The 13,885-nt window shown below is 42.6% G+C and overlaps 1 protein-coding gene across 4 annotated transcripts in view; it reads right to left on the bottom strand.

Moving 5' to 3' along the window:
- The window catches only part of git1 (G protein-coupled receptor kinase interacting ArfGAP 1), a 23,598-nt gene extending 9,713 nt beyond the window's left edge, over nucleotides 1-13,885 (bottom strand). Inside the window, exons 1-14 of one of the 4 annotated variants that reach the window (XM_085184445.1) lie at nucleotides 13,513-13,885; nucleotides 9,097-9,230; nucleotides 6,431-6,543; nucleotides 5,640-5,745; nucleotides 4,972-5,058; nucleotides 4,724-4,854; nucleotides 4,497-4,591; nucleotides 4,322-4,364; nucleotides 4,097-4,141; nucleotides 2,980-3,028; nucleotides 2,565-2,637; nucleotides 1,867-1,964; nucleotides 981-1,089; nucleotides 484-608 (exon numbers count right to left, since the gene is read on the bottom strand). In XM_085184445.1, the coding sequence (XP_085040571.1) occupies nucleotides 484-608; nucleotides 981-1,089; nucleotides 1,867-1,964; nucleotides 2,565-2,637; nucleotides 2,980-3,028; nucleotides 4,097-4,141; nucleotides 4,322-4,364; nucleotides 4,497-4,591; nucleotides 4,724-4,854; nucleotides 4,972-5,058; nucleotides 5,640-5,745; nucleotides 6,431-6,543; nucleotides 9,097-9,230; nucleotides 13,513-13,564 (1,260 nt within the window). In that variant the 5' untranslated portion in view covers nucleotides 13,565-13,885. Of the gene's footprint in view, nucleotides 1-483; nucleotides 609-980; nucleotides 1,090-1,866; nucleotides 1,965-2,564; nucleotides 2,638-2,979; nucleotides 3,029-3,643; nucleotides 3,671-4,096; nucleotides 4,142-4,321; nucleotides 4,365-4,496; nucleotides 4,592-4,723; nucleotides 4,855-4,971; nucleotides 5,059-5,639; nucleotides 5,746-6,430; nucleotides 6,544-9,096; nucleotides 9,231-13,512 lie in introns of all 4 variants that reach the window. The other 3 variants (XM_085184446.1, XM_085184448.1, XM_085184447.1) reach the window with 3 other exon arrangements.

Raw genomic sequence — 13,885 nt, 5'->3', positions numbered from 1 at the left:
ACAACAAATCCATATATTTCCTTGGATATAAAGGCGAGTAGATCCTCCAGCTTGGCGGGGTTTTACCCTGAGCATGAAAAGAAGCTTGTTACTGGTTTAGCTTCACTTCTACCCCTCCCACATGATTTTTCCTTCCTTTTGTTTCTTAAATCTGTCTCCTTCTCTTTTCCCTCCCATCACACACGCTCTCTCTGTGCATGAACAATGCCTACTCTGACATGGACCCAGAATAGCTGATGATGTCACTCAGGAGCTATGTGGCAGCCATGAGTGTGGCCACTTCCCCCTAAGCATGTTGGGAGAAGCAGTCATTCAACAGTCCACTAAACTGTGGAAAAGCTTTGCTTACTAATATGACTGAATGAAATGCAGGGATAGAGGGAAAGGAAACACATCAAAATGGTGATTAGCAAGTATGAAAGCCACACAAATGTGGGGTAAAGGGTAGCTATTTAGGAAAAAAAAGTGTGTCACGCTGTATACCTTTGCACGGTTGCTACGTTGCGTGTTGTTGTTGTTCTGGGTGGTGAGCTCGCTGTCTGTGTCCTCGTCAGAAGCTACACTGTCGTAGTCGTGCTGGTCATCATCGATGCCCAGGTCCAGCGGGTCTGATAACAAGGGGAAGAAAAATCTGCCCAGTTACAGTTTTCTTTCACGTAATTTTAGCACTCGCTCTTCTCTCAAATGTGATCTTCCTCCTGGGAGTGCTTAAAGTAATAACACTGCTAACTGATTTTAACCAGTTGTGTGTCGTACTTGACCGTTTCATGTAAGAATAAACTGTCACACAGGAATGATTCTCTTATAACTGTGCTGCTGCTGCGACACAGGTGATTTTAAAAGTTTTAAGGTTTTATGCTTTGCAGACTTTTGCACACTGGTATAAATCAATAAATGGATATCTATGCATCGTGCATATTAATCAGGTTAGCTGGCACTGCCTTCAAAGTTTAAAATCTAGCCCTCCCTCCCAGTCTCACCAGTAGGGCTAAGACCTTTTCCCTGCTGTCTCCTTTTGGCGTCACTCAAAATGTCGATGATGAGGGTAGCAAACTCCCGGGCGTTGAAACGGGCGAGCTTCTGGCGGCCCTGAGAAAAGAACAAGCCGGGAGTTACACAAACACATGCGCACACAAACACTGGCATCAAAGCCTGAAATTCAGTTCCGCGTTTTTCTTTTTTAAAATCATGAGCTGAGTATGAGACAAATACAATGGGGCCCATAGTCAGTGGTTCAGTGCCTGTGTGACTGCTGTGGTCCGTTACCATGTGCTGTGGAAAAACACAGTCATACTCTCAACACACACAGCAACACAACATGTGCAAAGGAACGTAAACTCTACAATTAGGTTAGCGTCCAGGCATCTGCATAAGAGCACAAGAAGGTCGACTGCTACCAAAGTGTAAAACCATTCACAGAAGTTCAGCTGTAAAGACGTGATTTCTTCTGTTTTCGACCATAAATAGCAGCCTCTGACCGCAGTGAACTGCCCAATCACGTGAAAGCAAACGTGGCCATGTGGGAGTTGTGTGTGTGTGTGTGTACACTTGGGTTTGAGTGTTTACACCAAAAATGAGCCATGCAGATGACTATAAACTTTGTAAGTGGACTTGAGAGTTCGCTCTCTACCTCACAGGGAGAGCTAGAGAGATAAAGAGAGAGGGCAGAAAGATTACACTCTCACAGCTGAGGAACAGCCGCTGCTAATTTCACACTCCTTTCTCTGCTTGTGTCCCCCCCCCTCCAACAAACACATAAACTGCCTATCTAAGAAATAAGAAATCTCCATTTTGTCTTTTTTTCCTTCCCCCTTCTGTTCCTTTAAATCAGTCATTACAAACGTATACGAGTATGTGCGTGTTTACCTGGTTGCGCGTTGCAGAGTATTCAGGATTGACTGGTAGGAAAGGGACTGCGCTGCGTTCTGTTACCAGAGTGCTGTGGTTCTGGGTCGTAAGCCACACTGGAGACAAAAACGTAAAGCAAAAAATAAATCTGTGAGGGCGCGTTCAAACAACAAGGTTGCCCACATCCAACCACACGCAGCCCATCCACCCACACATCCACAGAGATATAAACAAAGTACAGCGAATCTCTTGCAGTGCAGTTCTGTGTGTGCTGTTGGTGGTGTGTCTACGAGTCTGTCCCTGCTACTTACCTGTGTGCTTCAGTCAGAAAGCGCGCTCTGACTTTTGCCCATACTGAAGGAAAGGGAGAGAAGAGAAGGAAAAAAGAGAAAGAGCGAAGAGGAGGAGAGAGACTCAAGAATTTGCGAGGCACTTCCTCGCTCCATTCTCCTCCTCCTCCTCTTTCACTCAAAACATTTTGGCCTTCCTCTTTAGCAGTTTTTCCCTTCTCTCGTCGCTCTGTCCTTCATATTCACTTCCTCTTTCTTTGGTGCTTCTTATCTTTATATCAGCTTCACTCCCATAACTTTTCCTCAAGAGTTTTTACGTTTTTCTAGTTTGTTTCAACATCAATTTGGTTCACAAAGGGGAAAAAGCCCAAACGCACAGACCCAGGCAGACAGTCTAAAGGGTATAAAGGAAGCGATAAGGCTCACCTGCATCATTTTCTCTGCGATCCACCTCGTCATAGACGTCCATTGCTAGCTCCTCAAACAGCCGATTGTTGAGCTGCCACACATGCGCACACAAATTGACATTAGCGGGTCTTATTCTACATGTCTACATAGATACAGCACGTGCTTGTAAGCATCAGTTTGACAAACCAGAGAGCGCAGATAAAATAAAATGAATTTAATAACAATCTATCAGATTGACATGGAGAGAACAAACAGTTTGGAGCAGACAATCTGTTTGCCACACCAACTCTGACCTTTTCTTTTCACCCTTTTCTTGTATTTTTTTTACATTTTTTTACTTTCAAGAACCTGTTAAAAAAAAAACAAATCCCCCAAAACACAGCAGCCTGTTGCTTTTGACATTATAACCATAAGCTATGTAAATTCAACTCACCGCTTGGAGCTTCTTCTTGGCAGCCTTGGCCAGTTCTGAGAGGTCCAGACTAGAACAAAAACACAGAAGATGACAATCAAAGAGGCATCGTAAATATACAGTGGAATAAAGACGCAGAGAGGAAGGGGACAGGGGAGGGAGATATAAGATGGAAGAAAAAAGTGAGAGGGGTGGAGGTGGAAAGGGAGTTTATTTCTAGAATGAGGAGGGAAGGCGGGACAACTTGTTCTACTGGTGACTGCTGGTCAGGTAACAACAGCAATATAAATGTGAGTTGGCTTTCACATATTATGCTGTAAGGGTGTCAAGTTTGTGACACAGTGAGATTACAGAGATTCGAAGCTTTAAAGACTGATCTGAAACTCTTTAAATATGCTCTCGCTATGGCCAAAGATGTCACTAAGGATACACGCGGAAGTAAAATTTGAATATGCGAAAAAGCCTGGTGTGATTCAAACACACGACAGTCTTTCAGTTACAGACTTCTTGATTATTTACATCTGTTTAAATCTTTACAGCTTTATAATCTATAAATAACTGTTCAATGCCACTCAAGAAAAGCTGGATGAATTGTGGGATACATCAGAGATGGAAGTATACAGAGAGGGGACCGATGGGGAGAAAGAGATTCTGGGGGAAAAAAGAACAAGGAAAGTAAAGATACCTCTGTGTCGGGCACTTAGGACGAGCTCTGACTCCACCAAGCACAGCGAAATGGAGAACAGAAGTGAGAAAAACAAGAGAAACAGACAGAAAGAAGGGGAAGAAAAGCCACATGAAAACAGCTTTAATTGTTGTTAACAAGAGGAACCATTCACCAGAAACAGAACAGATGCAAGTGGAGTTAAGATGACAGCACAGAAGTAAGACCCATTTCAGTAACGAACAGATCTGGAGGTGCAACACATCTCTGAACTGTAGCTGAGAAAACCCAGCGCCCATCAAACAAGTGAAAGAAGCCGTGCTAAGAAATGCTGAACTCGATGTGTCACGGCCTGAGCACTCGTGTGTCTTTCAAATCCACGCTGCAGTTCAGCATTACTTAACCAAGCGCGCTTCAAGTATCTACCTCACCAAATTCACAGTGAACAGACAGCTTAATAAAGACTTCCTTTACCTAACTCCTTTGTGGGGGCTTTGGTGCCACCCTGTGGTCAGAACACTAAATTATATCAATACATACATGTCAGACAGAGAAATTAAGCAGTCACAGAAGTAAGGCAAGTTTGGCAGCTGCAAGTTTAATCATGTAGATATTTTTTTTTCCACGCAATTAAACGACAACCGACTTGCAGCTGTTCATAATCAACTTAAGACAATAAAATGATCATTTGGTCCATACCTGTCTGCCATTTGAGGAATGATATAGTGGCCATTCTTGTGATCTGGGAGAGAAGAGAAAAATGTAACAACCAAGTAACAAAAATCTACCACAGTACGTTACTGAGGTTAACTGCTGTGCTTAAAGGCATGTGAAGAGGAGAACAAAAACAGGATAAACTGGTGCATTAGGTTACCTGGACGCCGACCGCACAGGTAGAAGGCTAACCTGTCCGTCAGCTCATACTGACACTCTACCAGACGCTCTGCTAGCTCTATATGGCCCGCCTGCCTGGAACACACACGCACACAGGAAATGATTCTACTTGTGCTGTGTTTACCATTAGATGACTCAATTCCAGAGCTGAACAGGATCTAAATGCAGGTTTTGTATTTACTGAATTGTGCTTTCAAATTCCTGTACCTAGCATAGTCCATAGGTGTGCGTCCGTTAATGTCAGGCGATCCAGGGTCAGCACCATACACCACGAGCAGCTCAGCCTGCAAGATCTGGCCTGCCTTGGCTGCCACATGAAGTGGGGTAGTGCCTTTCTCCTGTGGGACACACACAGAAACACAGTCACAAAGAGAGACGCCTGGCATAAAGAGAATAAGTTAACAGCACAAGACAAAAATGTGAGTCAGTGGTAGATTTATTTTTTTTGTCCTGACCGGGTGGAAGAAGTTGGCCTGAGCGCCGAGGGACAGGAGCCGAAGACACGTCTCTAAACTCCCCGTCCGCACGCTTGAATGAAGTTGCTAATAGAGAGGGAGAAACAGACAGGTAGAGAGGAGAGAGAGAAACGGGGGGAGTCGGGGCGGAAAGATTAAACATCACAGAGAGAAAGAAACAAACTGAATTCCCTTATTAGCCCAGAGAGGCAGCACAGCGCTAGAGATGATTGTTGCATCCTGCTGTGTCATTCAGATCACTCCCTGCTGGGTTGGGGGGGTTATAAGTAAAAGAGCATCTGTGTGTGTTTGCCTGAGTGCATGTTTATGTGCAACGTCTGCTACTGACATTCATAAAGGAAACAACCTTTGTGCTTAGACTTGCTGTTCCACAGTATAGCTGTGTCAGTATAGGCTAATTAACCTGAACTCATAACATCCTACCCATCAGCTCAGTACAGAGTAACATTAGAGCGCAGATTAAAGACAATACTGGTTTTCTGTTATCATCCACACAAGTGCAGAATCCTTCACTTAGCGGATAAAAGAAAGCATGCTTACAGGTCTACAGATGACAAGTCGAGTTCAATTATTCTCTAATTGTTTATCAAGAAAAAACATGTGTCGCACTTATTCAAGTCAGTAGCTGCGTAACGCCGTTTTCTTACCTTACTGAGATCCTTAGTGGTGACGCCGTCGTCATCACGACAGGGCAGCTTGTGCACGAATGCGAGCATCTGGTATTTGGCTCTGATGAACTCTGACTTGGTGGGACTGCACAGGAGGGGAAGTTGAGATGGTTACCAAAAGCCCAGGCCTCAAAGGTAAACAAGAACACTCGAGGACAAAATATGTGGAACTGCAATTCATGCAATAAACCCTATTATAGAGGAAAATGCATTTCAGCATCATGACTGCAAGTGCACATGGCGCCCCACCGAGGGATTTGAAGCCCCACTAGAGGTAAGGTCATTTTGCTTTGACTTCATTTCTCTCTCTCACCCCCTCACTCTCATCAAATAGAAAGATCAGGCACCTTTCTCCGTGAGGTACAGACACAGAAAGTGCTGTAATAATAGACAAACAGCCCCCCAGCAGTAATAAATAATCTCTACAGTGAACTGAACTGATGGGTTATGCCTAATTTGCTTTACATAAATGGATAAAGAAATAAATCTGATGAACACTGCAGAGGTTTTTAAGAGGCAGTTCACACTAAACCTCCATTTTCCGGTGAAAAAGAAATGAGCAAATATTTTTCCTGCGGGTCCCGATCTCATGACTCTCCCAAAGCCATATTTCAGCCCACAACGCACTAATGTACTTAGAAACAAATACTAGTTGCAATTGTTCTTCACCAGTCAAAAAAAAGAGAGAGAGAGAGAAATTATGCTTACAAAGGGACAATAATTTCTCTGTGTCCTAATGTGGATTTTGAGCCTGTGCAGAGCATACTTACTGGACTTTGTCCTGGGGGTTCGGTTTCCTGCGGCCACTCTGCACCTGAGCCGGGTCCAGGAGACTGTGTTCCCATATGGAGTTGGCCCCGTTACTGGCCAAGGTCTGAACCATCTGAAACACAAACGCGCACACACACACACACACACACACAGAAGTGACTCAGTGATGGTTTGCTGTCATGAGCATGTTTTATTAAAGTCAGTGTAAAGCAGTGTTTGGAGTTTGTCACATGGAAGAAAAATGTGTTATCCTCTGGCTAACTGACTGTTAATCACAGAAAATTAGGTTTCAATATCCTGGAGAAAAAAAAAAGCAATATTCTCTGCTTGGAGACGCTGTCTACTGAAGATGCTACGACTGTGCGCCCAATCATAGGAAGATAAAGTACCTCTACGATTTGAGAAATGGATTATCGATCTAGAAGCTTTTTCTGTACAACAACCAGGCGATCAGCTCATTATGACCACCTGCCTAATATTGTGTTGGTCCCCCTTTTGCTGTCAAAACAGCCCTGACCCATCGAGGCACGGACTCCACTGGACCCTGTGTGCTGTGATATCTGGTACCAAGATGTTAGCAACAGATTGTAAAGAAACCTTTAAGTTTAAACATTGAAGTCTTGCAAGCTGCGCGGTGCAGAAATGATTCATCAGACCAGGCCACCTTCTTTCATTGCTCTGTGGTCCAGTTCTGATCCTCATGTGCCTACTGTTAGTGCTTTCAGCAGCTGATTGGGGTCAGCATGGGCGCACTGTCTGGTCTACAGCTGAGGCCCTACTGTGATGCTCTGTGTATTCTGACAGCAATAACCTTTTCAGCAACGTGAGCTATAGCAGAATGCTTGTAGAATCAGACCACATAGTCCAACCTTCACTCTCCAGTGAGCCTCCGCAGCCCATGACTCTGTCACCCGTTCATCGCTGTTCCTTCCTTTGGCCACCTTTGATAGATACCGACCACTGCAGACTAGGAACACCCCCACATGAGCTCAACTTTAAATCCTTACACTTACCCATTTTTCCTGGACAAAATGTTCCCTTGTTACCAAATTTAACCCATCCATTCACAGGTGACATGATGAAGAGATAGTCAGTGTTATTCACACCACCTGTCAGTGGAGTGTCAGTATTCTGAGTCACCAGCACCTGAATACAATTTAGAGCAAAAAAAGACGCCGACATACACAAAGTATGTCATTTGGTGACTATTACTCTGGAAAACTCACTCACCTTACTTACATTTGCTAAGAAGGATTAGATATAGAAAGAACGGCCTGATTTATTTTGAACACAGAAAGCTTTTTTTCAAACGATGAGTATCACAACATCAACTCTGCAAGGACTACTGTACTCTCTGATCTTTAACAAGCTTTAAAACAACTGAGATCCACAGACAACCTGCCATTAGGGCGTTTTCACATCTGATTCGTACTCTGGTTCAAATCAGTTAATGAGTCAGTAAACTTGTAGCCGTTCCCCCGTGCTTTGGTTTGTTTTCACGCAAAGAAAAATAACTCCAAGTGAACCAAAATGTGTCACTACAAACCACGTGACAATGTTCAGTCTGCTTACTAGACAGATGTGTTTGGAAGAAGGCGCTGTGTTCTGGACTATAACAGAATTTACTTTCATTCGCATTTGCAGATCTATCAGACCCTAACCCTGTGCGGCTGCTGGATGTTTTTAGCTCAAACTTGCTAATTGGTTTGGATCTAGGTGGGATCACATTCACACCATAAACCCCTCCAAAGGTTCTCGGTGCAGTCGTTTTGGTCTGCACCTGAGTGTGATTACAGTGTTCGCATCTGCACACATGAACCACACTAAAAAGGAAAACGAACCAAGTTTAACTTAAACGGATCAAAAACCGCACGTGTGCAAATACCCTTAGAGGTGCACAGGGCCAAAACCACCATACATTGATTGTGTGTGTGTGTATTTCTTTTGGTCACAAGACCATCACATTTGCTAACATTAGCAAATGCTTCATGAAAATGATGCTTGCTACAACATGCAAAAGTCACATTCAGAAAGTAGAAGACTTCCTGGGGTCTACTGATGTTAATGCAGTTTTATATGTTTTAAAATTACATCAGTGTTATGACTCCTGTGCATCACTGAAACATAATTTCTGGACTGGCCAGAAAATCTTGGAAGAAATTAGTTTAACAGCTTATTTTCATAATTCAGTATCATATAGCTCACAGTCACAGTGATTTCTGTAACTATTAACTAACGCGTATAATGTGTTACGAAATAAATCTAAATTATCTTCAGTAAAGCTGCAGAACAACCCTGATACACATTTGTGCTCTACACTGGAATCAAAACTGGTTATAAAACCAATAAAGCCAAAAACTCCCACACTCCTCATGCCTCCTTAATTACAGGATGAAGCTGAAGCAGCACTAAGCACCTCAACCTGCATTTAGGCCATACTGAGACGAACACAGATATACAACAAGAGTACAGACAGACTCACAGATCAAAGTTAAACTATATGATCAAATAAAAAATAAACACAAACTGCAGTACTGTGGATTTGCATCTTCTGAGCTGACTAAGATTTCTGCAGTAGCCCTTCTTTCTGTGGCATTATTCTGGGTACTGCGTTTGTCTCACAAGCCCTTCCCTCATTCCTTCGCTCTTCATTTCTCAGACTTACCTGCAGTAGGGAGGGAGGCCATCCGCTGTGTCTCAGGTGCTTGACTATGGAGATATGGCGGCCTAAACTGCGGTGGACCGAACAGCATTCATCACAAATCAGGACCCCTCGGTTGATACTGGTCCAGCCCGGGTCTGACAGACAGAAAAACACAAAAAGCATTAGGATTTTCATAAGCACACTGTGACTGATAATTAGACTTTAGAGATTTTTAAAAATATTAAGTGCTTTCCATCCAGGCCACACGAACATACTCATGAATATCCACGATTTATGACGTGGGTGGTCCAAATTACAGTTTACTACACAACTATAATGCCATTTTTTCCAAGGAAGAGATGCAGTCTACCTACACTGCTACTCTTTTAGGCTTCAGGCAATATCAAGTCAAACATATGTGTGTCTTTTTTATAGGTCTTTTTATCTGCTTCTGAGCAAAACCACATGATGGATAAAATAAAGATCAGTACCAGACAGTGATCCTGTCACAGATATTCCAATTAAGTTTCTAAGTTCTCAGCTGAATGAGCACCTGGTTTGTACTATGCACATTAAGAGTAAAGCAGGATGTATATGTCAGTAATGAATCAAAGGGCTTTTATAACTGAGAGAATTTTTAATAAAAACTGGGTTATTGAAAAGACAAGAACTAGACATTTTTAAATAATAACTCTGAAAACTGACTTAAATAATGCAGAAATGAATCATGTGAAAGCACAACTATGTGGACACAGCTACATGGTTAACACTGTTGCCTCATAACAAGAAGGTCTGAGACTCAAATTAGCCCATCTGGCCGGAGCCTTTCTGTTTAGTTTGTATGTTCTCCCCATTGCCTATAGATGCAAATGGTTATCTGTCTCTATATGTTTGCCCTGTGACCAGCTGGCGACCTGTCCAAGCTGGCTGTACCTCGCCTTTTGCCATGGGATAGGCTCCAACCCCTCCGTGATCCTAAATTTGATGGACAGATGATTCGACATTTCCATATATCAGATAGTCTTTTTTTTTTTCTTTTAGGCATATTACATATTAAAGTGATTTCCCTAACATTCATTATATGCATGTATGTATTTACTCATTAACGCTCTCTCCCGACTTTGCCCAGATCAGCTGGTGTTGCAGACTGCCCTCTGGTTGACAAACTATGCAACACTCAAAACATAGTTGAAGGGTGTTTCTCCCTTTTATTGTTTACTTTTTTATTTTCATTTATCATCTGTTATAAACGCTAAAGCCGATGAGCAAATAGTTAATACTGGCTTATAATATCAGTTTGCTTGGTCAGGCTCTGATTGCAATCAAATTGAGTTATTCCTGTGAAGAACTGTGCAAGTCTGATAAGAAACAGTTATATATAGCATTTTTACAAATATACACGTTAGCTTGCACCTTACAGTCATAAACAGCTAGGAATGAGACAAGTTGTGCTTTGCTGCCACCACTAAATATTACTAGTTTATGATAGTGGCTTGACAAAGAAACCTGTTTTAATACCTAAGAGAAGAAACATATTTCTAAATGGGTGCAAATGAGGTGAGGAAGTGAAGGGCAGCAGCAAAGGCCAGTGCCAGTCCAATGACACTGAAAGACTGAGTCTGGGTTATGTTTATGCCCTCAGGACCCTGACGCGATGAATGCCTCACAACTAAAACAGTCTGCAGTATCAAAACAAGCATCTGCACACTTACATGCACACTGTTCACGCCCAAACGCACACACATATCTACAATGTGTGTTGGTCACACTCAGCCTGGGATAAAAACTGTCTGGGCTTAGGGTATTAATGGAGCTAAAATAGTCCATCATCAGATGAACCGGCGTGCTTTAAGTCTTTTTGCCCATAGAAAAAAGAGAAAAAAAAAAGGAAATATGAAATGCAAAATGGCTTTGAAAAAAGCTATAGCTCAGTTTAGAACAGCAGCTCCGTAGGCTTTAAAGGCCGCAGCAATTTAATTCCTTAATCTGTGTAATAAATATTAAAAAAAAACTCCCACAGGCTAGGCTATCTGCCTGGTCTGCTAAATCAATATGAGGCTATGCCATTAAGCTATTAGAAGTGGATAGACTATTAGCAGTGTTGTATTGGTGAAATCTGCAGCATGTTGCTGCATAATGTTGCCTAAAGTTGGCCTAATTCATCAATCTAGTATAGCATTTGTTTTTATAAGTGTCAGCTAACCCTGCACAAAAACGTGCTACAAATGAGTGCAAGATTTTAAAATTGTGTTACACTCCACTCTTAAACACTGAGATAACACTGAGATAACATGTTGCACACATCTGCATACTTTGGCCGTTAACGAGTTAGCTTCAGGCTTGTTTGGTGTATATCACAATATATACACATATATGTGTTTATATACAATATAAACACAATTAATACAGTGTTTAATTGTACTAAGTGTCAGCTTGCCGGATTTACTCCATCTTACTTCTAATTTTAACCAAACACAGCAACAACAGCAATGCCTGACACGGACACCAACACGACATATCGACTCAACCCCGCTGTTCTCTTCTGTGAATAGTTGCACAAGAGTTTCAGTTTCCTAAACAAATGCATCTGTGCGCAATAAAGAGTTTACTATAGTGACGATGTGATTCATTGTTGCCATAAACTGTGCAGATTGCCATGGTGTGACATTAAAGACTCCTGAAGCTTGGCTACGAAAAGGAGTATCAGTCGTCCTTTGTAGCCATGCCATTGAGTTATCCCCCAGTATGACACAAAGCTGGGTAGTAGGGAGGTGGCCTGTCACCAGGGGCTAGGTCAGCATTTTGCAGAAAGCACTGCGTGCGTGTGTGTGCGTAAGTCGCAAGGAGGGGCTGCATGCAGAGAGATGATGGTTGTAGAAGAAATGCACGGCTAGTAACAGGTACGCAAACAAGCCATCTACCATTGTGAATGCCTTATTTTGTCTAGTAAATAAACTAAAGCTTTAAAACATAACTAATATGTCACAGATAATGTGCATTTAATTATTCTGCAAGTTAATATAGTATCAACGAAAGGAGTTCAACTGGGGTTTCATCAGTATGTAAAAAGTAACTCAAAGGGAACCAGAAAAGGCAAATTGGTGCTTAAGCATGTTAGTAAGTAATAATAGCAAGGTGTACAATGCAAGGCTGGACTGCAGCATTTAGACAGTTAAGAGTTATCAGGGGTCGCAGCTGTCATAAGAGCAGCTGCTGCACATGTATACATGAATGAACGCAAACAAGGCACACAAGATCACCAATGATCAAGGGAATCGAACTGAAACAGCACGTGCATTTGGGGCTACATACGAAGGGTCTTATTGACATTGTCTCTAACTCAGATTTTAACAAACACAGATGGGGCCAAAGGAGAAGTGGGTTGGAAACTAAGCTAGGATTATGGATGGTCACTGTAGTGGAAATCACTACGCCCTGAACAGTATGGATGAAAGCTAAGGCAGGTGAAGCTAGAAATTATGTCCCTCTTCCTTAAAAAAAAAAAAACAAACAAAAAAACAACTTTGTGTTGTACTAGATTAATGGAACTGAGGTGGCTTTTAAATGATTTTGAGGTACAACTACAAGTATGGCTCGTTTCAGGTTTATGTTGAACTGTGCTCCAACTTAGGATGACTCCTATTAATTCTCACTATTTTATTTCTTAACTTTACTGGAGATATTCTAAAATTATCAAGTTAAACAAACAGAAACTCTAATTACGTTTTTGATATTTTACTGTATTTTTAAGCCAAATTGTTGTTAAAGCTACTGACTGGTCGCTGACGCTTTAGCTGAATCAGCTTGGCAATAACTTGGCGTTTAGCAAAAGTTAGCTAAAGTAGCTAACGTCATAGCTAAGCTAGCAGTATAAAAAGCACGAACTCCAAAAGCCACGGGCAAGTGCTAACAATATGATAGCTGTCCATCGATATAAATATATTATTATATCTCAGGACATTCACTCTACCATAAATTCTTCTATCACACAGCTGCATAGTGACTCAAAATCGCCAGCTCGCTAGCCAAGCTAAGCTAACGTGTTCGGAAGTCTGTCCCGGTCGCGAAAATCAAAACAAACGTCTCTTCGAGTGGGAAGGCAGCATAAAGCTGACACTGGGATCTTAAACTGCCCCAAATAAACTACTCGTTCTTACATATGGCCGTGGTCAAATAAATATACCTATCAAGTTATTCAATGGCTTACATTAACGTTGAGCAGCTGTTAGCTAGAGATATTCTCCCGTTGTGGCAACACGCCTATTTTTTCCAGTGTTTATTTTGGGCCTAAACGACGCTTTGGAGCCCTGGCCGTTTTCCTGCTCTGCAGACCCTCTGACAATGACAGCAACTTCGGCCTTGTTCTCCCACCACGTCGCCCCCATCGACGCATTGTTCCAGTCCCATGGTCTGTTTTCCTTTTTTTCTGTTCCTTACCTGGCGCACTGCAGTCAGCGCAGACTTCTGTTCTTTGTAGCTTTCTCGACATCTCGAAAGTGGATGAAACGGAGAAGTGGATGTCGGCGATGATGTGAATATTCGCCCGTCTTCCCCCCCCCGAGCTACAGACCGACGTCTGCCGTCAACCGATGCGGCCCCTGAATCCCCGGAAGCCGGGTGGTAGGATCGGCTTTTCCCCCGGCCAGCTGACGACGACTGAGCTTCCCGTTAATTCCAGCGGTCTGTTCGCCCACGTTCGCTGATGAACTCCGAGGCTGGATCCAAGTTATGTGAACATAGTTAATCTGTTTGTATAAAGGATCTCATCTCGGAATATTGCTACAGTACATCTGTTCCCTGCATTGCCTGC

Source organism: Neolamprologus multifasciatus, chromosome 14 (genome assembly GCF_963576455.1).
Source record: "Neolamprologus multifasciatus chromosome 14, fNeoMul1.2, whole genome shotgun sequence".
In the NCBI taxonomy this organism is placed as follows: Eukaryota; Metazoa; Chordata; class Actinopteri; order Cichliformes; family Cichlidae; genus Neolamprologus; species Neolamprologus multifasciatus.
Note: the sequence above shows the minus strand (reverse complement) of the source record. Positions and strands in the feature narration are given on the sequence as shown.